This window comes from Leptosomus discolor, chromosome 13 (genome assembly GCF_034619465.1).
Source record: "Leptosomus discolor isolate bLepDis1 chromosome 13, bLepDis1.hap2, whole genome shotgun sequence".
NCBI classification, from domain to species: Eukaryota; Metazoa; Chordata; class Aves; order Leptosomiformes; family Leptosomidae; genus Leptosomus; species Leptosomus discolor.
In genome coordinates this window covers 4,620,469-4,648,267 of record NC_141403.1, presented here as the reverse complement: position 1 = coordinate 4,648,267, position 27,799 = coordinate 4,620,469, and the positions used below count along the sequence as shown (strand labels likewise).

At 42.2% G+C, this 27,799-nt stretch overlaps 1 protein-coding gene across 2 annotated transcripts in view; it reads right to left on the bottom strand.

Annotated features, from left to right (window-relative positions):
* Positions 1-2,064: 2,064 nt before the first annotated feature.
* The window catches only part of SPIDR (scaffold protein involved in DNA repair), a 198,914-nt gene continuing 173,179 nt past the window's right edge, over positions 2,065-27,799 (bottom strand). For both annotated transcript variants that reach the window (XM_086472516.1, XM_086472517.1), the window contains 9 exons: positions 19,403-19,490; positions 16,898-17,041; positions 16,744-16,803; positions 13,100-13,298; positions 11,822-11,974; positions 6,901-6,994; positions 5,312-5,426; positions 4,760-4,813; positions 2,065-2,196 (listed from right to left, as the gene is read on the bottom strand). In XM_086472516.1, coding sequence (XP_086328642.1) covers positions 2,065-2,196; positions 4,760-4,813; positions 5,312-5,426; positions 6,901-6,994; positions 11,822-11,974; positions 13,100-13,298; positions 16,744-16,803; positions 16,898-17,041; positions 19,403-19,490 — 1,039 coding nt within the window. The remainder of the gene's footprint in view (positions 2,197-4,759; positions 4,814-5,311; positions 5,427-6,900; positions 6,995-11,821; positions 11,975-13,099; positions 13,299-16,743; positions 16,804-16,897; positions 17,042-19,402; positions 19,491-27,799) is intronic.

Sequence of the window (27,799 nt, the reverse complement as noted above, 5' to 3'; positions counted from 1 at the left end):
GCTCGACCTTTTATATCAATTTTTACAGCATTTCTAAGGATAATAATAATAATAAAAAAAGTTTTAAATCAACCCTGCTCTCGTTCGCTCTGTGTCCTGAAAGCAGCGGGAGGGGGGGGGGGGGGGGGAGTTGCGCTTCCCAGCAGCGCTGGGGGGGGCCCTGGGGGGCTTCCACAGCTCAAACGATGGGGATCGGGGGGGGGGGGGGTGGGCGAGGTGCCCCGCTTTTTTTTTTTTTTTTTTTTTTTTGTAAAGCAAGAGAAGGGCGATGCAAGGGGGGGGGGGTAACTGGGACGGGTGTACGTGGCCGCTACAAGCTCCGCTGCCCCCCGGGATGCTGAGTCAGTTGTGCTGAGGGACCTGGGGGGTCTGAGCAGCACCGGCACTGTAGGGGGGGCTGCTCTTGGGCCAGAACTCTCAGAAACATTGTAATGATATAAAAAAATATATATACACCTGAACACAAGAACACAGTCAAAAATTCCTGTTAAGAAACCTGTCAGCAGTTTTCCACTGCAGACGATGCAAAGCTGCCCCTACACTGATTCCCACCAGCCGTGCTCCCAAGGGAGATGCCGTCGCACCTCTGCGCGTCAGCCTGTCGCAGCGCTGGGCACAAACTGGCCACTCTCACTGGCCACTCTCACTGGCCACTGCCCATGAAAGCGAGAGTGGGCGACCAGGCTGAGCGAGCAGGTGACGGGAGGCCAGGCTGCTTGCGGCAGCATCTGCGGGGCACCTGCAGAAGAACGGCCTCACAGGATCTGCTCTGGGTGGTCCTGCTCTGGCAGGGGGGTTGGACTAGGGGATCTCCCGAGGTCCCTTCCAACCCCTGACGTTCTGTGATTCTGCGCCAAGCGCCATCGTCCTGGTTTTGAAGGGGCGACCCTGGTGGGTACAGGGCCGTGTCCCCCAGGCAGGAGTGGGCTGGTGTCCCCTTCTTCCTCACCAGGCAGCAGGTAAGGAGACTGAAAGACTTGGGGGAGGGGGGAGAATGGGGGATTCAAACGCTGGGTCATTCCTTTAGTAACGGTGACGTACAGAAGGCCTTCCACTATCAGCCTCAGCCGCAGGAAGGATCACGGTAGCAACACGTTTGCTGTTCCTCTTCTGCTGGGCAATCACGTCCCACGACCTGTGCAAAACCATTCACTCCTCCTCCCCTGGCCTGTAAGGGTTTTTTAAACACTGTGAGAGGGGAAAAAAATCTAAAAAAAAAAAAATCTAAACTCTGACTGAACCCTCACGTGAATCCTTGCATCTCAAATGACAAGACATACCTTCCTATGAAACATAGCAAGATTTTGCTATTATTTATCTGTAATCCCTGTCTCTGTCCAGTCAGATGGGACTGGACATGGGATGTCCATGGGGTGAGGATAGTTACGTGGCCTACAAAGCAGTTTGCTCGTTACCCGTAACAGAAACTGTATAATGAAACACCCGCTTTGTGGGAAGCTACAGATAACACGGTACTTCTACGCTTAGAGACCGACTAGCTGTAAAACATTAACTTTATATATGCTTGAGACTTCAAAATACAGGCTTTGTTCCATTCTCCATCTTTGTAACATCTACTGCGAGGTGATAAGAAACATTACACTCGGAATTCGCGCACAAGGCAGTGTTTTGCAGCCGGCGCTACGTCTGGAATCCACTGATAAAACAGCATAGACCAATGTTCACTGCCTGTAGCAAGGTATTTATTTCAAAAATATCAGTAAAATATTTTCCATCTACACCCAATAAATACAGAATTATTAAAAAAAATTCACAACCATCCAAAACTCCAGGACAAAATGTTTTACATACAAACAGCAAACGCGCCGAAGACCTGTATTCTTAACTTCTGAACTGATCCAAACCAGAAGAGTTCAGAAAGTCGAACAGATTTTTTTACAGAGGTACTTTTTCAGCGTGAGCACAATGTGCTTTGCAAATCATAGTTTTAATAAACTATCTTAATACTTATCACCCTGGCATTACCCATTATCTGTGGCACTGGTTAACAGATAACCACATTACAAAGTCCACAGATACTATAGTAGCTGACTGGAGTTCAGCTCAGTGTCTCGCTGCTGCTTCCAGAAGAACAATCTCCTCCAGTGCAACACAGTTGGGGTGGCTGGTGGCGGAGCGGACGAAGCAGTTCAATAACCCCACCTCCTTTCCCAGCACGCTCTGCACCTCATAGCTCTGCAGTGATAAAAGCATGTTGATTAAAACAAACAGTCCTGGACATTCTGTTCTAAGCAGCATTCGGCTCGGGAGATGCAGGGTGTAAGGTCCTCTTCCAGCAGGCGTTTTTTTTAGGGACTCGGAAAGAAAGGTGTGTTAGAACTGACGGAAGAATGAATACATTCGCTTTGCACCAACGAGATCTCACTCCTGCTTAAAGTGCTGCTTCCCTACCAGGCTTTTAAAAACCGAGTTGTTGAAAAAAAAAAAGAGTAAAAAGCTACTGTGACTTTGAACTCAGTGTTGCTGCAGCGTAACCGAACTGCCCTCCCTTCATCCAGCTGCGTGACGCTCGCAGGAATCCACACGTGCTAGCAACGGGTATACACACACTATATATCCATCACCTTAGCTAACAGATCCACTGAAGGAAAAAACACTTTTAACTCTTCTTGCTCCCTCCCCCTGCCCCTTCTAACTTGGTGTTGGACCGTGCATCGTTCCCGATCACCGGCCCCCACCAGTCCCTTCTGCTAATGACCCCAGCGGCCGCTCGCCCACGGGGGTTGTGCCCGAGTGGATCTGCAGAGCCCGTATTCTGCGTGGAGGAGAGGGGCGTGAGGCTGGGATGACTCCTCCAAGAGGAGAGGGCACGTTCACCGAAGCACTGCTAACACCGACGGTCGATACCGAGGGTACGGCAGGTTGACATCCGTTTCTCTCCTCGATGGGACTTGCCCGGGACCAGCCTCTGCCCATGCCCCCGTTCACCTGGGCCGCGCGTTTGCGCAGGTATGCGATACCCACGCCTGCTGCCTGGTTCAAGGCACAAACAACCCTTTTCTTCTTCTTTTTTTTTTCCCTAGATTGTTTTTGCCCCAGACCGGTTCTGCAGTCCAATCCACCACGCAGCTGCACAAACAGCTCGGCTGGGCTAACAGAAGGGCTGCCACAAGGTAAGGAACGAGCGGCCAGGGACGGCCAAAACCAACCTCCCTGGCAGAAGAAGTGATTACAAAGCTACACCCTTAGAAACTTCAGCAGCACTGGCAGAAAACAATGCCACCTCAAGTGGTGGTTCTCGTGATTCGCCTTTGTTGAGGCGTGCTGCTTTTTGAAACGCGGCGGTTCGGAGATGGAAACGCATATGACAAAAAAAGGAAAAAATTGTCCCTGAATTTCAGCTAAGGAAAAAAATAAAAAGTGTTTCTAAGTTGCCACACTTCTCAATACTTGCATTATAAAAACTGAAACGTGAAAAAGAGGTTGATTTGAATTCTAGTAATTCGAGAAAGAACTACGTTTTGTCAGCCTGTAACCAAACCAGACACATCCTGTAAAACTTAGCAAGACGTAACTGCTATTAAAAGAGCAAACATATTCTGGAAATTTCTTGTATCTCTTTGTTTTTATGAAATATACACCCTCCAGCATAAAAAAAATAATTTACGATTTCAGAGCAATGTTCCACTTTAAGTATTACCCATAAATCCCATTAGAACCGTGAAGCACTTAACAGCAAAATGCTGGAAGACTGTGTAAGACAGGGAAAGCAACGTGACCCCAGTACGTGTCACCTCACTGAATGCGCTTCACTGGGATGATTAAACAAGGCGACGAGCCGACCTTCGCTCCCTTCCACGTGCAATGGGGAGGGGGGAAACTCGGGATGCTAATTGGACTTAATGACTCCCTGAAGGTGCTGCTCTTTCGCTGCCGACCATCCAGCAGCCAATGCCAGCCGGGCACCTTCCCGGGTGCCTCCCTCGCCGGCGATAAATCTGGATCACTGTGCCAAACGTCAGGGTTCTTCTGATATCTCAGATTAAAGGAATAACTGCTTCACGATGACATCAACTGTACTTTAGCCCACAGGTCCCCGTGGCTTACGCGTGCTTCGTTCACACCGTTCCCATCTTGCCTGCGCTCTGCCCACCTCCCTGCCCTTACCGCCCGCCAGCGGGCTCAGGGCTGTGCCATTAGAAAGCAGCTGTGGTTTACAGGGTTTAGAAGAGCAGCCCCCCAAAAAAGTGGGGTGCTTGGAGCGTATCTTGGCCGTCTTTGGATTCCCTGCCAGAAAACGGAGCCCAGCCCAGCACTGCCCATCGCGGCGCTGAACGTCCGGACATGGGGCTATTTGCAGACGGCTCTGCGCCTCCCATCTCGGCATCCCTCTTCCAAAAAGGAGGGTGTCAGCCTGCTGACAGTCACGCGACAGCAGGGCATCAGCGGGTGGAAGGTGGGATGGCTGAAGGGCCCAGCCCACTCAAATCCCAGGCTGGACACAAGAAAAAAATCCGTCATTTCTAGTGAAACCTAACGCTGTTCTGAAACGAGCTGCCCGGAAAGGCAGAACCTCCATTCTTGGAGGTTTTCAAGACCCTGCCAGCCAAAGTCACGGCTGACCTGCCTACGCATTGGCAACAGCCCAGTGTGAGTGGCAGGTCGGTCGATGACCTCCAAGAATCCCTTTCATTTCTGTGATCCGAGTGTCTTCCCACCTGCTTCATGTCCCCTGTACTCTGCCTCTACAGTAAACCACGTAGCTTAACTTTCTTTCATCAACGTTCATTGTACCTACCCCATCCTCACTGGCGGAGCACATCAGGAGAGAAGAGATTGTCCTTTGTAACAGCTGGAATGAGAAAATGGACAGGTTTTGTTCATGACAAAAATCTTACGTATGCAAAGACGTTCTGTTCACAGGTTAAAACAGTCACGCTGAACACAGATTTATCATTCTAAGACAGAATGGCTTTGTTTCTCTGGCCAAGAAAGCAGAGGAGAGGTGACACGGAAGATGTTCAGAATGGGAGTCTAAAAATACACGTTCCTTTTAGGCTGTGGAGACTGAGGTTTCCCAAGGCCCAACCCAACAAAGCCCTTCAGCTGGACCATAAACAGTTTGCAAACCTCAGGGTGAACTCAATGACTGTATTATTTGAGTCAGATCTGGGAACTGGGCTCTTAGTCCAATGAAACACAAGTTTAGTATGAGACTAAATTACGGGATACACTTACATCTTTTAATTTTTCTTCTGACAGAGCTGTTCATAAAAGTGTGGCTTACAGTACCTATGTGTCCACCTCGCCTCGCTATGCTCAATACACCGAAGCTCATTTCGTGCCATACCTTTACTTTCACTGTACTTTGAGATCGGGATGGACAACTCAAGAAGACTTCCAGCTGCATTTTCAAAACTGGTGAACTGACAACTTCAGAGCACTGGTTGCAATACAGCAATCCTCTGAAACACACAGATAATGATGGAAAAACATAAAGAAACGGCAAAGCTATCAGTCGTAAATCAAAACACACAAAAAGCCAGCTAGCTTATTCTCTGAAATACTTTGCTGGTAGACTTTTAGCAGGAAAGCTCTGGTAGAGATTCAGTTGATGACGGCAAATAGAGCTCTTCTGCTGGTAGGGCTAAGTGAGTCTCCTGGAGAGACCTAGACTCTTCTAGAGAAGGATCTTCCCTTCATAAATTTTGGCAACATTTATAGTCACCCCACTTAAGCAAATACGAATCTCACAACCTTCTAAAAGTTACGGCGAAAGAAAATCCCTAGTATAGATTTGGCCCAAGCGACTTTATTGGTTTAGGCTCTCGTTCAGCAAACGTTCAACGTTTTCAGCACACACTTAAGTCACATGCATAAAATTAACCTCAGCTGTAAGTGTTTGTTGGAATAACGTCTTAAACAAATATTGGTGCTACATTGTTCTCCAACTGGAGCAAAAGTGTCCCGCACAGTAGAGATTTTTTTTTGTTTATTGAACTACGCTGCTATGTGAACATACACACATCCTTGGTTTATGCACGATAGCATAATATAGGACACTTTTTTTTTTATTTTCAGCCTTTTGCCCCCAGAGGCTACACATCACAAAGCACGAGCAGTAAAACTTCTCACATTTAGGAAAATGTTATCTATTTCAATGGCAACAAACCCACCCACCAACTTCTCCTGATGCTTTTTATAAGCTTTTCCAGCAGAAAGAACCCCCCTTTCCTTCTTTTTACGCTCTGACTGCTCTCTTGTCCTCTTGTGTTTTTATCCCATCAGGTATCTCAGGCTCTCGAAGAGCAAGCTGGCTAGGCAGCTGAAGGGGAGGCTTCCCAAGAGCACGCCAGTGCAGCGCAGGTTGAGCATTTCAGGTCGTAACAGGCCCCGTAGGATCAGTCTTCACATTTGGGACAGTTGCACTTCCAGAATTATTCAACACCCTTTTTAGAAAGGTTATAAATTGAATAGGTCTGAAATGTGACTCTCTCACACTTTGGTAAATCACAGCAGAGATCACAGTTCCATATAAAAATGAGGTGAATTGGTGGTACGTGGGGTAACAGGGTAGGGTCGACAAACACAAGAAGCGGCTTTTAAAGGAGCTTAAAATCAGGCCGGTGATTTATGTGGATGTTTATTAAAACTAATGCAGTGGGCTATGAAATCTTTATAAGCAATACTTGAAGGTTAGTTTGAAAAAAACCCGTGATAACAGCAAATTCAAACCAGTTCATATCTCCTTGTATCTTTCTTAATAAATTAATCTAACCTTGCAGGTTTTATCAGTTCATCAGCAATAAAAATACTACGTCTTAGTTCTAGGAAGGAACAAAGTGCAGCCTGTGCCTGCAGGAATCATTGCATCACCGACTGCTGTTATGGCTACATCTGCAGAACACCTGGAGTGCTCCGGAGCACGCTGACTCTCACCTGTCCTGGGGACACAGTTCCAACTTTCCATTGCCACATCTGTCGCAGGTAGGCCAGGAGAAAGCAGTGCTCTCATTAACTCCAACAACAGTGCCTGCAGAAGACGAAACTCTTACCAGATGCTAACGGTAAGCCAGCACACACAGTCACTCCTGGCTTCCCAGCAGGTTTGATCCTTTCTGACTCTCAGCTTAAGAATAAGACTTGTCAGAGCAAGCATCAGCGCTTCCAACAACCCCACTCCCTTTCTCCTTCGTCCCTCCAACACGGGACGACAGTACGGCAAAGTGTGTTACATTCTGAAAACACCAGAAGGTAGATAATTGATAATTAACTTTCCAAACAGGTTCAGTTCTTTTGGTTTGGGTTTTAATGTTTTTCTGATTTGTTTTTGTTTGTTTGCTTGCTTGCTTTCTGGTCCTCTGATGTTTCCTTGGCAATAAATGGCTATAAAAATCGTGAGGTCAGATAGCTTGATATCGATATTTAGGAAACACAAACCATTGAGAAGACCCAACCCCTTTTGAAAAGTACGATGCAGGTTGAATTCCACGAACAATGGAGTTATTCTTCATTTATACCGATTTAACAGAGATTAGATCTGGCCCACAGATTTAAGTGTGTGCCTCAGAAGGGAATGCCAAAGATACTTTGGACTAATATAAAGGGCCTTGCTAGTCTTGGCAAGAAAATATATTCAGAGTTTTATGAGAAGCCAATAAAGAGTGTATCATGTTTTTATGGTAATGATACGGTGAAATTATGGGCATTATTTATGGAGAAAATACTCCTAGGTATTTTGAAGCATACCAAGTGGATCACCTGTAAGAATGAAATTGCACTAAAATAAACCCTCACTGGTACCACAGAAGTATAGACTAAAAATCAGAGCTCCCGTTGAGCAAGTATCTCACAGTTTTATACCACATTCAATAAAAGAAACCCCTGGAGACTAGGGAGCATTTCCACTGCCTGCTCTGTAAGACAGGGCGTTAATCCCTGGCTTTATTGGTTCTCCTGGGACAAGGACTGACAGGAAGGAGGGAGCTACACATAAACAACAAAACCGTAATTTTCTTTGGGAATTCGAAGGACAGCAAGTGTGAAGATCAGGAAAGGGACTTCTCAAATACAACGTTTATAACCCAGTTTCTGTGCATATAATGAAACAACACAGATTTCATTGTCAGGATAAGCAGTTCTGTGCATTTAACCCCTTGGACCGTTACAGGAATAATTCTGATTCTTCGAGTTTTATGATAAACTGGGACTTTCCATGAGCACTTGCAACTACGAGGCAGGACGCTTTCTGCCACAGCATGGGCATGTTTCCCTTGTTCGTGGGAAAGAAAAGCTACCAACTAGTTTGCTGAATATGTTTCCTTTTTTTTTCATTAAACCGTCATTTTAAAAACACACCAAAATCCCCTTTGCTGACGGACCTGTTTCTCTCTAAACCTTTTAACTTTCCCCCAGTTGTGTGCCGCATTGCAGCTGCAGGATGCCAGTGCGCAAGAAACACAAGTTCATGGGAAGAAAACGAACCAGGATCATGCTGACGAGACTGCATCTATGGAGAGGTTTATTTTGATGACAACACACAGTCAGAACAAACACAACTGAAGGTGGCAACAGACCCAATAATCGAGCGACAGCCTTGTGCATCCCGCATGCAAAGTGATTGCTCAGGCTTAAGCTGCTGAACTGCTGCACGTCTTGGTCAAGGCTCTGGATTTTGCTTGACGTTCACAAACCTTTTGGATCTTTTCCTGAGATCCTTCTTTTAAATAGAAATGCACACAGCCAAAATTTGATTTTTACCTCTAGTCTATTTTTATGGGCCGTGGCTGACAGCACCGAGCAGAGACTGATAACAGGACACCACCTGGAAAAACAGGTCTCTGGTGCGGCACGCAAGGAAGGGCTGAGGATTAAAAGTAACACTCTGGATGAAACGTTCAAAAAATGAACGTGTGTATTTTTTTTTTTCCAATCAGTTACCCTGATTAATGGACAGGAAGGGGAAAAGTTCAATCAAAAAGAGAAATCTAGGTAAGCTGATTGACCCCATCTTGTTCACACTGTTAAGAGGGAAACTGAAAAAAACCCACCCCTGAGTAAGTGGTGGGTATGAAAATATCCAATGTCTAAATTCAATCACTGGTGGTGAGTCATACACTCGGCAAATATAATTAATCAAATAATATTCCCACGTAACATATGTGGTATGGAGTAACTAGGATTTGCTCGTAAGCATGGGTCAGAGGAAACACAGTTCTGTGCAGTATGAACTGCCAACATTTAAGTCATCCTGACTGCTACTACACAGCAAAAAGAGGTCAGAAATTGCTATTTAGAATACATAATATTAGAAAATTAATAGCATTTTCTAAATAGAAAAAATTACGTTTGATAAGAAAACAAAAACTATTAACCCTGACAGGTTAATAGTTAACGTCTCACAGGTGAGAACCACAAGACTCATCTTTAAAAGAAGAATAAACTTTCCAGTAGAAAACAACCACAGGTTTTCACTCATCTGTTGAAAAGCAACACACCCCATCCCAGAGCTGATATGACCAGACCTCTCTGAAACAAGGATTCCTGACAAACTTGGTGCATCTGCTTGGATTGCAGCGCGGTGCTTTTAAAGCTGGGCAGCTAGAGAGTTGCACCAGGTTCCTCAGGGCCCAGTTTTGAGCAGGAGTTAGGACTGGAGGAACGTCAGAGGTTCCTCCCAACCTAACTGACCCCATTTAGACACCTTCCAAAAAATGACCAGTCTGCCTCAAACCCACCCGGCAGCATGGCCTGTGCCCCTTCCCAGTCCCAGCACTGCTGGAAGCTCTGACACTGCCGCCAGCCGCTGTACCTGTGGATGGGGACTGGAATGACCACCTGCACTTTTCACTGGTCAAAAAGCAGCTTTTCTAGGGAAGGTTGAGCCTGCTGCATCCCTGAGAGCCAGGAGGAGCAGCCACGACTGCAGAGGAGCAGGAAGGAGCACCGCTTCAAGAAGGGGTAAAGCCTTTGCAGCCTTTTTGTGAGGCGAGTGAGGCGAGAGTTAGGTTAGTGCGTCAGGTGAGAGGAGGCCCACGTGCGGCACGCGTGGGCGACCGAAAGTACAGGCCGTGAAAGGAGGGCACACAGAAGAAAGAACGAACGAGGTAATACTGCTTCTCCTGGAAAGCCAGACTGACAACTGGCTAAGAGACAGGGACAGCGAGTGAATTTGAGAGACGATGAATTTTCCTTCATGGGTTACTCCATCAAATACATATTCTCCCACCAACAAAGCAGGGTTAATGCTGTTAGCTTCACTGCTTCAGTAGAAAGATGTAGGCGACAACTCACTGAATTCCAAAACGCTGTATCTGTATCTTAAATGCTACTAAATAAATTTGGTTACACACTAAAGTGAGAGTTATCACCTATATATAGCACTAGCATAGGTATAAAGAAGATACTTTCTATTCCACCTTGGTGCCAAGGTGTGGGAACACACTGGTAACAGCTAGGTGGGACAAATTTCAGATTAAGCAAGACAAGGTTGTAGGATTAATTTCTGCTTTTGTCATTCTTCCATCTGTAGTACAGAACAGGGAAAGCATGACAGCTCCCATATGTGCAAAGGAAAGATCACAAAGGAGTATTTTCTTTGCTCTACTGGAAAAGAAAGGACAGAGAAATGTTTGTTTTATCCTACTACGTACACTGGCAACAGGACAAAAGAAGACAGGCACTTCTCCTACTTAGTCATAAAATTAAGAGTGAAGTGGTAATTTTTTGCCTAACTAATGGAGGTTTAAAAAAACCCGCCAAGAAGTATTTCACAGCCAGTGACAGAAATATCATTCAAGTAACTCACAATATCGACGTGAGATGTACAGAACGACCAAGGCTTGGAGCGAAGCGCCTCTCGCTGTGCGTGTTTTTCATCATGCAGTGTTGCAGTTCAGGATTTGTCACTGCAAGGTGCTCATCTATTAATCACAGAGGCACTGCTAAGTTGTGGCTCTACCATAAGAGAAGGTATGTTTAGAACAGCTTCGCACGGTTTCTTTTCCGTGCACCACATTAGAGCGGGAAGCATTCACTGGTTACCATTATTTTCTATGATTTTAAAGCTCATTTCAAACGCTCCAGCGAATACTTGAAGGTGTAAATGTAAAACAGTATCAAGAATGTTCTACAAGGGCTACTGGCCTGCTAAGAGTTAAATTAAGAAAGGAAATTGTCTTTAAAAGCCAGGAGTAACTGGGCTTTTAAGGACTTTTCCCTATAGGCACTCTACAGCTGGGAGGTTTAAGAAGCTGACTGGACAAAGCATTAGAAAATACACAGTAGGAAATGTTTCTGCATGATTAGGAAACGTTAGAAAATACATTGTAAGAAATGTTTCTGCATGGTTAGCGGTAGGACTGAAATATTAGACAAAGCAATGATCCAAAGTGGCTGGTGAGCAAATATTGGCCAAGTTATGCTAGATGACTATGGTGAAATATTAAATTGCCCCATTGCAGCAAAGCTCCAGGGAAATCAGACAATAACCCCTACCAATCAGGATCTGGCTAACGTAACTTTATCCATCTTGCCTAAAAAATATTAGTACACCTTACTGTTGCCAACATCAACAAGGCTGGTGTGAACAGAAGGCTCCTGAAAGAAGACGGCGACGGGAGGAACATCATAAAGCAGACTGTGCATCAAACATTTATTCTGGGGTATGAGCGAGTGGGAGCAGAGCTTGGCCAGCAAAAGGCAAAGAAGTATAAAACCTGAAATTTCCTAATGACCCACAGCAATACCGTGCTTTTTTATCCCTCCACGATGCTTGTGCAAGAAATCAATATGAAGACCTAAAAGATTAAAGTGAGCAGAAATAATTAACCACATTCATTCCAGGAAAGGCCATACAAACCTCTTACAGCACAAACGGAGTTGGCCTGTGTTGTAGAATCCAGCTCATCGAGTCTGACAGGGCCAGTCAGCTCACTGAGGTCAGCACCGGCAGCCGAGCACAAAAGAGGCTTTTGTAACAAGAGAACAGTGCGTTCAACACAAATAATCCTACCTGCCAACAGAGACATTTCAACTCAGTACAGTAACAGGGAAAAAGGTGACCATGTTAATTGTCACGGCCAATAAAGACAACGATCTCTGCCAGCTACTAAACAGATGGACAGACTCCATCAGGCTTTCTCAATGACAAAATATTTTGCTTTCAGCGACACATGCATCATGCTCTTGTTACACTTTGCAACTCCCAGGGAAAAAAAGATGTTTTAAAAATTCGAGCATGGCAGAAAAGAGTCCGATTCCACCCTGACTGCATCACACCCCGCTCCCTGCAAACACGCTACTGTCTATTCCCTGGTAATAAGCTTGGGCACCCCTTCGGGCCGCCTTTCTTTGTTTCAAAGATTACAAAGAGCGGGCGCATGCAATGCTTTATTCTCCAAAGCAGATATTTTTGCTCCAGGACACACATCTGTTTACAAAGGTTGGTGCTTCTAGTCCACTTCCACGTTGGAAGTGACTGAAAGTATGGACTACCCACGCAGACACCATACAGAACCATACCTGAACCTCAAAAAAGAGCGACTAAAACTGAATGTGAAGTGAACTGCCATCCTTACGCGACCTGGATGGTGGCGAAGGCTCACAGCTAAGATGGTGTAGGAGAGTTTGTAAAAGTTCTGTGTCTAGGGACACACAAGCCCCTAGATTCACCCTCTTACTCCTTTTAGAGGTAGTAAATTCAATAAAACAAGTTTCTGCAAGAATATAAAAACAAATGAAACCCAGTTTCTCACTTAATAGAAGGGACTGTTTCAGCTGGAAGGGACCTACAACAAGCACCTAGTCCAACTGCGAGTCTTTGAGTCTTCTGTCAGCTAGCAAATTTGACTGACGCTGGTTATTAGATTCAACAGCCATCAGGGAAGACTGACAGAAGTATTGGTGGACATACAGCAAGATCACCGAATTCCTCCTTTACTTTGGAGATCAAGCCAAAAATGTAAGAAAGAAACCTTACGGGAAAGCTCTAACTACAATCACTTCCAAATTTCTCCCCAAACTTGCAATGTCTCTTCTTCATCTGAGACTGAAAGTCTCTGTAGGTCACGCATCCTCAGAGATTGGGATGCCACTTCAGTTTGAGCCCAACTGCTTCCAAACCACGCGTAAAGCTTACCATTTCCCCACAGCGCATCCTTGAAGAAGACGAGTCGTGAGGCAACGCTGAGGGCATCTGTGATTTCCGTGCTGAGAACACACGACGCAGCGACGGACACAGCAACAACTTTCGGAGTGCTGTGAACCTCGTTTTGCAGTGTGGAGTCGGTCACAACCAACCAAACCTCTCTTGGATTTGTAGGAACACTGTGTTTTGTCTACGATTTAAAAAAAAAACCCAACCAAACAACACAATTGGAATGCAGTTGCTAATTATTAGTACAAGGAAAGACTAAAATAACAACCTCACATTTAAATAACTAATAAAACTGACAGAAATTATTACATTTAGGGCTCATACGGGACAATGAATCAAAACTTTATTGGAATTTTTCCTTATACCTCACTGCAGACACAAACATCTCTACCTTAAATTAACTTTCTGAGGCTGACCCACTGGAATCTTGGCTTCACCTCTATCAACTATCACATTTTATCGTAACTCACTTGGACTGTACTAGGGATTTGAAAACATAGATTTTATTTTAAAAATATATGCCACATATATTACATACTTATATCTATATATAAAGTTAATTGGCTGTTTTTATGAACAAAGACTTGTATAATTTTTGCCTTAAAAAAACCCGAAGGCTAATGCTACCAGTAATATTATTCCTGTGTGAGCAAAATTTCCATATACTGTTATCTGATTCCCAAGAGCACCAGTCCTTGGCTAATAGCTACTGCACGTTACAAAGCTGGAGTTTGTTCCTTCAGTTGAAGAAACACCTCTAAATATTTGAATGCTGCATCGAAAGAGGAAAGGAGATAACTCATAAGCAAGAGACACAGGAACCCGCAATGACAACGAAAGTTTTCTGCCTAAGGCAGACATAAAAGTACTACGGTGTGACTAAATTAAGGTATATCACAACTACTGATGTCACAACCAAAATACCTACATTTCATCTCAGCCTTTATACCTGAAAATAATTACCACAAAATCAGTAGTGTTTTTACAATTTTTCACACTGGGATGATGAACAAGACAGATCAGACAGACATCACATACACATCAGCGCTTATTCCAGGGTCTCCAACAAATTCAGATGGGTTACAATTGGAAGATTCATGCTTTTCTTCTTTACTTTTTTAACAGAGCTTTTATACTATCTGCGTGTCTATGTGAGTTTTCCCGTGCTTTAGAAAATATGGGTTTAATAACAAAGCATAATTCACATTTGCCAGTCCAAGCAACTTGTAAATTTTAAGATTTTAAACTGAGATTAAACTACTTTCTTAATTTACTAAGTTTTTCTTACTATTTTTAATTAGTCTGCCGATTAAAAATTCATACTTAAAACACTTATATGAACATTAAATACTACAATGATTGGAGAGAGACGTATCAGGTAAAGATTTTATTCTCAAAGTTGCAGCTCTTAGAACAAATGCAGTAATTGTAAATAATGACTGGGAAAATTCGTAACTCAGGGATTCCCCTTGTGCCTTAATACAGTATATGCTGCCTGTTGCATTGACGTTGTTTCTTTGCCCAGTTACTACACACATTTGAGCACCTCCTCTGAGCAGATAGCATTAGGACAGCTTCAAAGAAAGAATTTTTACAGCTGTCACACGAGAATTACCAACACAGGAAAAGCTGCTTTCAGAAGAATCATCCAAAAATTAATAATAATAACAGGAAAAAATCACAAGTGAGTATAAAATCATCATCTTGCTATGTGTGACAATTTGTTCTGAACAGAGAGGACGCAACAGACAAAGAGCAGCAGGATTGAGTTACAAGGAAGGACAGCTCCTTAACCACAGATGGAATATATTTCCTCCTAGTCCTTCTGTACCACAGTACAGATTCTGAGCAATAATAAAAGCTTATTTCCATTCCTCCTTAAATGAAGTATCTCAGAATACTGTAGCTACATAGCACAAAAACTGTATTTTAAAGTACGTTTGAATTAGCTTACGTAGCAGATTACCTCATAACAGCAAGTCTGCAAAATAACCCAGATCATTCTCCCTTCCTCACTTACTACGACTCGATGCTTTTGCATTGGAAGGATACGTCCCTTTGCCGAAGGCAACCGCAGTAAACAAACTGCTTTTCATGACCTTCTTCTGGGAGGATTAGGCAAGCAATACACTAGCGGCAGGTAAATACCTTTACATTCCTAGAGCAGTGATCCAGCAGCTATCCAGAGGTTATGCAGAAGAAGAAAACCTTCTATTGCTTTTCCAACATGACTTTCAAAAAATTTCTGAGCACTCACGTTGTTTACTTACGAAAATTTAGTGCTTACAGTTCAGAGAGTGAATAGCCATTAAAAAACCAGCTAATAAACCTCCTAGTAGCAAGAAGAAAGCACAGACCTTTTTTTCTGCTAGACAAACTTCCATTCTTCAAAATCGCATCTGTGCCTGCATGCTTTTTTGTCTCTAATTCAGTGATGAAGTGCTTCTACACAAGAATACGGATGACCTACAGCATCTCAGATGTAGGCATTCCTGAACACAAAACTGTTCGGGTAGGATACCACTAGTCTGAAATTTTATTTTATTTTTTAACAGAACAGGTTTCTGGGAAATAGAAGTTTATGCATCTGTGTGTCCATCTTTCTGTTGGTACCCTAAATATCCCATCAGGCTAAACCCCGTTTCGCGTTTGCAAATACTCTGTTAAATTCTCACTTAGCACGGAGAAAACACAAGAGATGCCCCTCATCTCAGGAGTTACAAGTACTCCCTGCCTAAAAATCAAATCATAATTCATTGGCTTTTGAAGCAAAAGGGCAAGACCTAAATTAAATTTATGTCTCACACTGGTGGGAAGCATCTCCAGCTATTCTGCTGCCCGTTCTGGAATTTCTTTGTCTTTGGTTCATATGCTTTGATTCACACTTTGTTTCTTGTGGAGCTGATGGACAATTGCAAATTATTCTCCACCAGAATTCAGTGCTGGATGTACTGAGGAACCAGTCGCCAGGAAAAAATAAATAAATCAGCAACAAAAAATTCCTTTAACTACTGAGGGAGTTAGCAACATTTTGAAAGAAATTTGTAGCATCATTCAGAAACAAATAAATAAAACACGATTATAAGCTTTCCAACATAGTATGGATGGCAGATGTATTTACCTAAGAGTTCCTCCCTTCTACTAACTGGACCATAAAAGCCAAATTTGCCTGAGGGGCTTCTATTGAAGTCAACAAAAATAGTCCACACACTTGCATGCAAGGAGCAAAACTGTATTTTTATATAACCATCATCTGTTAAATTCTACCCCCAGACACTCAGCTGACCAGGAACTTTTTGCTATGGATCCAAGGATAGCATTTAGCTACAAATCGAGTCTCAGCTAACTTCCTGCAAGCTCCCTTACCAGGGTGCAATATTATCGCTCGTTAGATAGCAATTTATCCAGAAATAATTTACTTTCCGGACTGGATGGTATTGAAACTGGAGGTGCAGTTTATTTTACCCATTCACAAGCATTTTAGACCCGGTGACAATTCTGCTCACACAACTCTTGAAGCTCATCCAGGAAGGTTTTGGGTTCCCCTAAAGGAGATAAATGCTTGCTTCTTTGCACAAACATAGTGTTGATTTTACGTTGAATTCACTGCTAAGTGAAAAGATTACCTGCAGCCTTAGATACAGCACTTGCGCCCAGAAGCTACAACGTTTGTTACAACCATCGATCTGAAAATAGTACAAAAACATGGAATGAGACAAACATGGCAGCAGAAATCCAGTGGTACAAAGTATTTGTCATCTGGCTTGTAAAGCAGATTACCTGAAGAATTTCCTTTAGACCATGAACAGCTGGTGGCTGGTACAAATTAGAAATCTGTTCTTCCTCATCCACTTCCACATGTATTTCACCAGACTGAACAGTAAGAATATAACAGAAGCTGGGAGGAGGAAGATTAGTTGTCATCTATTAAAAAGTAAGGAAAAGAAACGTGATCTTAAAAAAGGCACTTTAATTTGGCCAGTCAGGTTTTACAATATTAGCCAAAACAAACCACACTATTTACATTTTAAGAGGGATGGGGAAATGAAATTACACGGTTAATAACAATGACTCTCTGAAGCAGAAGTTAATAAATCCACACTGAGAAGTTATAAGAGAAATCGGCTTGTCCGTATCATTCTTTCCACAATATGACATCGATTCTCACCACAGAAACATCTCATGATTTGGCACACTTGGCAAACACTGCGACTATTTCAAGGTGGTGTTGGTGGTGTTGCATTTTTATATTACATGGTAGGAGTGCCCTGATTATTCTCTGTTTTTTTTTTTTTTAACATCCGTATCTTTTCTAAGATTTGGGGACTTTTGCATGTGGGTGGGTTTTTGTGATAGTAAACAGCTGCCAAACTGTTAAAGTTGCCAAATTAAATCCAGGACAGCACAAGGAGATAATGAAGAACAGGAATGCAACAGCTACAAGAACTGCTCTCTTTGTGTTATGCCAGATTTTTCTTTCCCCCTTAAAAAGTACCATGACGTAACAACTTTATCAATCACCACTTAAAGAGGTCCCAGGACAGAAAGGCTTCTCAGGAAAAAAAAAGACAGTGCTAGAAAATAATTTTTATTGTGGATATGGCAAAGTAGTCTTCTAGTGATGTAGTGATGTTTGCTGTTAATAAAGTATTTTATTTAATAAAAGAAATATGAATCTATTGCAGACGGCTGTCCACCCATTAAAAAAAATATCTGCATAAGGAAAAAAAAAAGGCAAAAGAAGTTGATACCCAAATTCTGTTTGCCTCTGACAGCACTAAAGAAGGTGTTTGAATGTACCTATGGCTGAAAAGAAATCAGTTCCACAGATCTCTTCCCAACAACATTATCAGCGTGCTGGCAGTATTATTTATGTACCTATGTATAAAACTGCTTCCACGAAACTGTGCACAAAACTACATTGTTTGTATCAAGAAAAATGTATCTCAGCTGAAAAAATTCCACTCAGCCAAAAACCTGCAGCAGTAGAATGCAAGTCGTGATCCTCCATGGAACAAATGAGTATTTCAAACCCATGGCAGAAGTGTAAACGGCATGATTATGGAACGTTTCCTCCATTTTTAGATTGCTAATAAAATAGAGAAAATGAAGAACAAATGAGAGTCAAAACAACGCTAAACAACATTTAAGAGCTTTGCTCCATCTGTGGATATTCCCATTCTGTTGTCCACAGTATTTTAATGCATAAAACAATCCACCCCTCTGAGACTTCTGAAATGTCTAGATGAAAGAGAATCCAAGGAGAGAACAGCCGTTTCACTCTGTTTCAGTCTTGGTTTTATATACAACCAAGGTCTGAACTTTTTATTCTTCAACATAAACCCCTGCACAATGCAAAGAACACTCTCCATCGCAGAAAGAAGATTCTCAGACTTGAGAAATAACTAGTAATATCCACCTTTAATGTCCCCTGGGTTTGAAAGTTGTTTATTTCCAGCTTTTTCTTCTTTTCTAGAACTTGCATCCTGATTGACTCCCCTAGGCTGGTACACAAATTTTTAATACCACAAAATTCTCCCCCAAAGAACAGCCTATACAAGAACAGCAGGACAGCACAAACACTTGGCTACCCAGAAGCTTCTCAAACGATCTCGTATGACCAAAATGACACTTGATATGACAGAACTCCTTTTCAAACACAAAAGCTCATTAAAGGAAAAGTAAAGATACAGTTTTAGATTTGCAAATACATAGCAATGCATTTTAAATCCATTTTAATACCTCCCCACCCCTTAAAATCACAGAAACAGTCACTATTTTTTAGTAGATTATTTTTGTGTTCATCCTTTGACTGTCTTTACGTGAGGCAAGTACCTGTCAAAGTCATCCTAACTAGTAAGAGACCCGATCCCAGCGGTCACTCTGCCTTTGCAGAAGTTAATCTTCAGAAAAATGCTTTCAAATCTAAGGCTGAAAAGTGCTTCAAAAGAATTAGTTAATATCCTTGTATACAGATTTCTCAGCTGGCTCCATGCTATCTATTATGTCTCTCCTCCTGCAAGGAGAGGAGAGGAATAATTCGTCTGGACATCCTACCATTCTAGATGTAGAGGATTAATAAAGGGCTAATTGCATCACTTTGGAAAGATGCTGCTGATCCAGAGGGCTTCAGGTTAGCCTAGGAGGTTGCCAGAACTAGTAAAACAAAACTCAGTAGCTGACGAGAGGGAGAGAATCTGATTCACAAAGTAAACACAATTACACGACCAACAAAAATAGCAGTTGTGAGTGAAAAAAATTCATTTCCATAATAACAACACTTACCATCTCAGAGTCTTGACTTTCTCCAGGAACTTTTACAGGCACTCCTGGAGGCCACAGGCTGTCTATCAGACTGAAAAGTCCCAATGACCTTCAAAAAGACCAATAAAATCAGGTTAAAAATATTTTCCACTGTTACACGTTACATTAAAAGGATTAATTAAGAAACATAATTTAAACCATTGCATGATTATGAAAACAATTTTAAATCATATTTGTTTTCTGGAAGCCGGTTTGGATTTGGTCTAATTAAATCTCCATCATTGCTGCTGCAGGGTGGAGAGGGAGGGAGGGGATTTAACACACTCGGTGACAAGCAAGTCGTATTTAATCCTTTGCCACAAACAGCCTGCTACATGATAAAATTCAGGGGAACTGGGGTAAATGCTAGCTCAGGAAGGACACAGATACCAGGACAACTTCTTTTAAAAAATAGCTTTTAACTATTTTAACTGATAGATTAAAAAAAAAGAAAAAAAGTGCTGCTTCTGACATTTTCATTTCTCGCTTTTCTCTAACAGCCAGCTACTTTCAGGAAAATCAGCAATTACCAGATACAGAGAAACAGGCAAGATTTTGTTATCTTAAGTACACGTGCAGAGGACTGTCTCCTTCCTACACAGCTACTCATTTAGTTACAATGTTGTATTTATTTATTTTGCAAGTTTCCCACTTTCAATTTAGAAAAAAACACAAACTTAACAGCCCAGCATATTAAGGTAAAATGCTGCAGACTCTTTAGCTTCAGCGAGCGAAGCTGTAATTTGCAGCAGCTCGGTGGCAGCCTTGCCAGCTGACATGGCATCCTTGCTGGACAGGCAGGAACATCTGAGGGAGAGGCCAAGAAAACAGCTGAGGGAGGGGAAATAGCTACAGATAACCAACTTGAAGAGGCATGCATTTTTGAGTTAGAGCTCCCAGTTATCTTGTCCTAGTCCTCTGTTCTGTGCAGTTAAAGCAGAGATCTGGATTTTAACCCCACACTGTCTCCAAGGACAAGTCTCTCCCATTAAGAAAGCCACTACTTCTGAAAGAGCTTTAAAAAATGAAGTCCAAAACTTTCTAAAAGTAGTATTAGCTTCTAAACTCAACTGTTCAGAAGGAAACGGCACACTCTGGCACAGGGCTGAAGCACGTTGCAATATGCTGATTCTCCTCAAAGGGTCACAGAAACTTTCCTTTTAAAGTTCTGCTTTTAGCTCATTTCTGCTTAAGCTTATTTATTTCTGGATTTCCCTAGTAAGCTTATTTATTTCTGTATTTCCCTAGTCCTTCTCCGTATCCTTAAGTGCTTAGACTTTGGGTGGCTACAGGCAGTGAACGTCTTCCCATGTTTTTCCAAAAAGCCCCAGGTACCATCTATGATTCAGTGTTAAGAGTGATGCCTTTGGACCAGCACCGTAAGAAGTTTTAGGGCTGTCAATCTCAAGAGTGGATCTTGTGGAATAAAGCTTGTGCTTCATGATTCAGGCAACAAGTTGGCAGATTAAAAAGATGATGTTGCTACCTGTAGTCACGTTCTCCACACTAATGAACAGACCAGAAACACAAATGTGCTGCTCTTTTACAAAAATGAACTTCCTGACTTATACCTGGCACCATCGCTGAGTCTGTAAAAGGAGAAGGCTGAGCTCAGAGGCTTTGTGTTTTGTTTTTAACAGTGAGAACATTACAACGTACAAAGCAACACTTCTTAGGTATTAAAGAGACTTTACAGCAAACTGACCTCTTCTTGAATCCTTGATTGGGGTGAGATTTTCTGTCCTGTATCGTTCAGAATGATACCCCTCTCTACAGTCACAGGACGGCCAATACTCAGAGGAACAAACTGGTCTTGCTAACTGGGACAAAAGGAGTCACAAGCAGAGAGCACAGCCTCCTGTACAACTCAGGCCGTTACACAAGTGGCCTTCCTCACACGACACACAGCACGAGGCCGAGGGCAGAACAAGGGTATGAACGTGCCACAGACTCTATGTGTGTGTGTGTGTGTCCAGAGACCGCATACTTACCAACTTAGAGCGACTGAGCTATGTTGTTGCAGTGCAGATACAATCACATCTCCACACAGACCTTACATTGACCCCTCATCTGTATTTTTAGGTTTGCACAAGGGACAGGAACTTGTCCCTTCTTCCTTAGCTCTCCTCCAGCTTGCTACCCCACATATCTAAGACACACTTCTACTACTTGTGTTCTTTTGGAGAAGGTCATCTACTGCTTGAACGAGGAGGACTTAATTATTAGTAAATGACAGTATTTGCTTACAAACAGGCAGAGGAGCAGCTCCTGAACATCTTGGCCCCATCCCTTTCTTTGACACCAGCTAGGCAAAGGGCAGGGACATTTGCCACCCAAAAGGATCTGCAAGCTCCAAATCACACCCTTCGGGATCCTTGTCTACCAAAGGGGATGCTCTCTCCTGGAGCTGTCACTGTATCAGTCTGTGTCCCCCGGAGAGGATCTCCCCTCTTGCTCCACCCATTTATACGCCTCCAAGAAAGTTAACTCCCTCTTTACACTTACGGGCTTGACTTAGCAGAAGGGGGATGAGGTGGAGGCAAAGGCAGTGGAGAAATGGCAAGACATTGTGTCCTCCACCGTGGAAAATCACTGTCCTCACAGAATAAGTAAAATTCATTCTCTTTATTGGCCAAGCAACACTCAAATCCCACTTCAAGCTGACTTGAACAGCAGATGTATTTTATCCAATGTGTGTATCCTTCTTCAGCTATAGAGTCAGGACAAGAGATGAACAGCTGGCTCTGTGCTACCGTGGAAAGACTTGGTTAGCTCCTATGTGCACAAAGAGCCTCTCTGGCTACAGAAGACAAAGTAAAAACTTTAAAATTTTGCTCTGTGAGTGTAATTCTAGTTACTTTAAAAAAAAAAATTAAAATACTTTTGAACACAAAAGGACAGATTCCTAAAAAATAATATTTTTATATATGTGTGTGTGCATGTATATACATACAATACACAAAATAATTATTTTTAGTGTCCTTAATTATTTTTATTGTCCAATGTGCTCAAAAGACACGCTTCTCAACTTAACCTTTCCTTGCTCAGCTTTGGTACATCTTTTCTCTGTATCCATAAATGTAAACTGCCAGACAGCCATCAGAGAATTTTAAAGATTTAACCCTGTTAAACAGGCTAAATACACGGCTGAGAAAATGCAAAACGCACACGCACCATCCTGACCTATTTGACAAATCATCTTAAACTACTCCACAGAAAAACTACTGGAAGATAGTGAGTGATGCTAATAAAACAGCATTTACTTTTCCCTGCCCACAGCTCTCACCACAGATGATGACTGGGCTGCCCTGTACAGAAGAATCTGCTTTCATCCACGCACCTAACCACCTTGCTTCTCAGTTTCAGAGCTCAGCAGGAGACAGAAGCCACCCTCTGCTTCTAACCTGCCTGCCTTGTTTTGCCCTTCACTGCAGAGTCAAACGGCACAGATTCAGATGTGCACACATGCATATACGTGTTCGTTCTACGATTTTTGATAAAAGAGCAAAGCTGCTGTAATTATATTTAGACACCCAGTAAAGTGATAAACCAGTATCTATAGTATCAGCACATCTACGCTGATCCTGTGGAAATGTCATTCATTCCGTACTACAACCTATACTACAAAAATCAAACAACTTCAAATTTTGACATTTCAAAACTGTATTTCACTGACTCTCATCTGACAACTTATTTCCTAACTTAATAAGAAGATTCTGTTTACTTCTCTCACAAGCATGAACCTTCATTTACAGTTCTGGTCCAAGATCTTCATGGGTGACATCCCTGATTCAACTTTTAACATTACAGCTTAGGGGATTTTTCGATTTTAATAATCATACCACAGGTTCAGGGGCAAATTACTACACAGAGGAAATATCAATATCAAAAAAAGTAGAAGGAAAACAATGCCCATAACTAGGAGAAGAAGAAGGGCTATGCAAGGTTTACAGTAGGGGACAGGAAGAAAGATGCCAGGATTCTCCTCCAGCATCTTCCACAGCTTTGCTCTGGGGACTCAAGACTTGGCTCTTCTCTGTTTCCTCCTCTCCTACTCTCCCAGTTTTAATCTAAAACAAAACAGTTTTCTTTTGGCCATATCAGTCTCCTTATTAAGAATTCAAGAAATAAAGCAATTCCTAGCCCTCTCAGAAAAGTGTCCTTGCTCGAAAATAAAAAGAAATTCAGTAATAATCACCTAGACTGCACAAGCTTCAACTCTCAAAAGACAAGCCATCCAAATATAAGCCTGATGCTGTAGGCTAGCTCTCCCTTTAATCGACCAACTAAGATCTTGCCTTGCCCGAGCTATGCAACACCACATTTTCTCAGATTTGAGTACTAAAAGCAACAAAATCAGAAGGCAAAAATCTGAGCCTACTAAACCAGCATCTCAGTCAAAATACAAACAGGGAGGAAGGGTTGCTGGCTTTTTTTCCCCGTCTAAATTTTGTTTAGATATATTATTTTGTTGAATAATATATTTACATACTTTAATAACTCAATTAGAAATCACTACATTAAACCACTGAAATTATAATACAAAAGTACTTTTGTTTCAATATGGATATGCCCGCGTTATTCTCCAATGCTGGTTACTAAACAGATTCGTGACAGAAGCACTGCAGATACAAGCAGCAGTCCGTGCTGGTTAAAGAGCAGAAAACTCAGGAAAAAAAGTTAATTTATGATAGATAAGCAGTCATCAAAAATAATAAAAAAGTAACGTAAATATTCAAAACGTTAATGTGATTACTGAAATTATGCTTTAAATGGAACTCAACTTCTAACCACAGCAATTACCCAAGTGTTTCAGGACCTCAAAACCTCAGAGACGTGGGTGGCTCTTTTAGATGGCAGCCTTTTTGGAGGAGGGAAAACCAAAGGAAGGAAGTTATGACTTCCTTGCTCTGCGGAGAGTTCTTACTATTACATTTCCTGTCAACGTCTTGCAGCTGAAACACTTTCTTGTACAGCAGTTAGCGGTGGTCCTCTCTTCTAAGTGTAAAGCAAAAAGAAGAGAAAGTATACAGTGAAGAGTAGAGGGAAACGGAGAGAGATAGAGGCCAGAGAAGAAGGGGACGTAAATAAAAAAGGAAAATAGAGAAGAAAGAAAACCCTCAGGCACAACAGTCACCAACACTACAGCCAAACACAGGGAGATTTCACATTTTGGTGCCTAACATTCGAAAGTTTAAAATGACAAACAACAGAAGCCAACTTTATTTGAAAACACAGATTTCGCAGAGAAACAGAACACTGGTTGATGAATTCAATATCCAGAGTCTACTTACTTTAGAGGAAAATGCAACAGATAGTACAACCTGCCATGAATTAAAGGCTGGGTCAAATGCCAAAGCTTATGGGTTGATGTATCCTTCAAAGTGGTTTACCCTGTCCAACATAAGTGTGGATTTTAGCGCTATCCATGCAACAGTTGCATCTTCTTTTGAAACTCGTTAAGCATTTTTTCAATTTAGGGACAAAATTCGTACTGACACACTGCATTAATTACGTATTACATTAAAGCATTTCTTCCTCCCCCCTCCGTTTTTAGATTGGTGTCGTCTTTCTGTTCTGCTGAATGGAAACTCTTCGTATTTCTACCTTATAAGAAAACATAAAGAGAAGCAGCAGGTGGGTCTGCTATACTCAGCAGTAAAACAACTCAGTGCTTGGCAAATCAGGTGAAAAGACACAAATTGTCAAAATGCAAACTATTTTCCTGTGTGGAACTTGAGTCGGGGCTAAAACCATTAACCAATATTTTTGTCGATAAAGACAGATACCTAGCTACAAAGTTTATTGAAGCTCACGGAAATTACTTTCTGGTAGGAAGCAGCAGAAGGCTATGACAATTCATAGGTTATTTACTCCCGAGGCATTTTAGTGAGTGCTCAGTCCCTGCATCTAATTGCATCCATTTAGTTACTGGTTATACCAGACATACCTGAAACATGCCTGGGATCTATTGAAATAGGGGGGTTATATGTTAGTTGTACTGCATGCAGATTCTTAACCAAAATTCCTGCCTCTAGCAGTACGCCATCAAAATCTCCCTTCCTCCTTCCCAAGGGGCTGCACTTATAAGACTGACACAGGAGGTAGAGGGAGGACGAGAGAGAGCACATACACCTCTAAGGAGCCAACACCACCAGTGACGGATCAAAGAACATTTTTTTCAGTCTCCTCTCTTTAAAGCACCCTATCTTTCTCTTTTGCTGATACTAAGCATGCAGTTCAGGGAACTGCTGCAGGAAAGGCTAGGAGGCAAGTATGAATGAGAGGGTGCAGAGAAAAGGTGTCAAGAAACAGACACAGAACCACATTCATGCTGTTAATTCCTGGTTCCTGCCTTATTCAACGGCTTCGTGCACAGACTAGAAGAACTGCTGGAAACAAGACACTGAACAAGCCATGGCAGCTCTGCCGTGACTCTGCCATGCCCGTCTGTCCTACAGGATTGCCAGAAACTGGACTGCAAAGGGAAACACCACTTTCTCTGCTGGACTGCAAAGGGAAGGATCTCCTGCAGGGATGGGTTTCGGGTATGGGACTTGTTCTGAATCAGTGAAAGAACTTCAAATGACCTAGTACGACACCTACTACTCATTAAAGCACACGAGTATTCAAAAACAGGACTCAACATTAACAGTGCTTCTCTCAATGTAAGATTATTGTAATTCTAATTTTTCACAGGGCTGATCTTGGTCAAGACAGGGCACGGTTGTGTGAGTTCTTATCCCACTTTTCTTTTGGAACACAAGTGTTTTCTGATGGGGAGAAGAAATGGGTTTAGTTTCTTCAGCATGTCTTGTAGGACAGGTCTATTCCAAAGATCAAGTCAGGTTTACAGCCAGGTTTTTGCCTCGATGGAAAATACCCTTTATTATAGGTTTTTAGTCCTTGAAATGCAAGTTCAGCTTTCAACACTGATTTTAAAATTGCATTTACTGGAATGACATTAATTAGTACTTTAAATTAAATACTTGATGACGAGGATGGATGGTGGCCTAGAAAAGTTTTTGAGCAATAACAGTGGTCCATTGACATCAAAAGCTTGAGAAGCTCTTGTATCTGTTCAGTCCTCTGTCCCATGGAGGGCCTGAGGAAGCACTCTGTCTCCATAAGAGAGATTACAATCCATGTCACTGTGGGACAACACGCACATATGGGATCTTATTAGCCATTCCTGGCTTCCTCCTGATCATGCGCTTCAAAGGCACACACACAAAAAAGTCGTGACTTTTCCTTTGTGTTTCCTACATTTTATTCCCTTTTATCCATTTTAAAAGCCACTGTCAGACTCCAAGAAACACAAGTTTAAAAGCCATCTCCTTCAGAAAAGTAACTGGCATTCTCAAAAAAAAAAAAAAAAGGCAGCAGTCTTTCTTGCAGGGCAGAGCACAGAGTTCTTATTCACTCATGTGCTGCAAGCCAAGGTTAGGCACTCACAGGCATATCCCATCATGTCCTCGGATATACCGCTGGCTCTGGAAACCCATCTATCCGGTGGCAATGAGTTCTACAGTCTAATTATGCTCTGTGTGAATAAGTACTCCCTTATATTCACTTCAGCTATGGTTTTACTGTGGTTTCCATCACACCTAGAGTGACACAAAATGTGTCCCAGCACTTGAAAGTAATAACAAGTTATAAAGCAGAACTTAGGCTAAAACAATTAAGAAAAAAATAAATCCCCGAACAATTCCCCCACCCACCCATCTTGTACAATGAAATCACGTTTTAACCACTGCACTGTCCCCGAAGCTACACAAGCCTTTTTCTTTTAATGTTTCCTAGCAGGGTTACCACCAGCACAGCTCCAGCTGAGCCACCAGCATTTTCAGCAGTGTGTCTTCTAATCGCCCTCCGAATAGCCAGAAGTAAGTTACTGCTGCTTTGAAACAGAATTTACATTAGAAGAAGTCTGTCTCTTATTAGCTAGGCAGAGTACTGGAAACACCAGCAGCCAGTTGTAAAACTTCATTTGTATCCAGAATTCCAAAGCCATTATTTAATTTGTTTGGAAAAAATGTAACTTGAAAAAAAAAGCCAACTAAATAATTAAATAAGAGGACGTGTTTGTTATTAAAGATCCATAAAAATGCAAGTAGGCTTGAAATCCAAAGGATCTGAAAATTAACACTGCAAGTACATAAAAAGAAAAGCATACTGAATAGGGCTGGCTGGAAAACAACAATTCCATTTTGCTAAACATTTCAAGGCTTTGAAATTTGTTTTTGTTCCAATATGAAACAAAAATGAGACTTTCTGAAAGTTTTCATGAAATGAGAATGAGAGAATATTCACTCCCTCTAGACCTGAAAAAATCTTCCCAACAAAGTTGTCTCCAAAATAGATAATGTTTCCATGAAA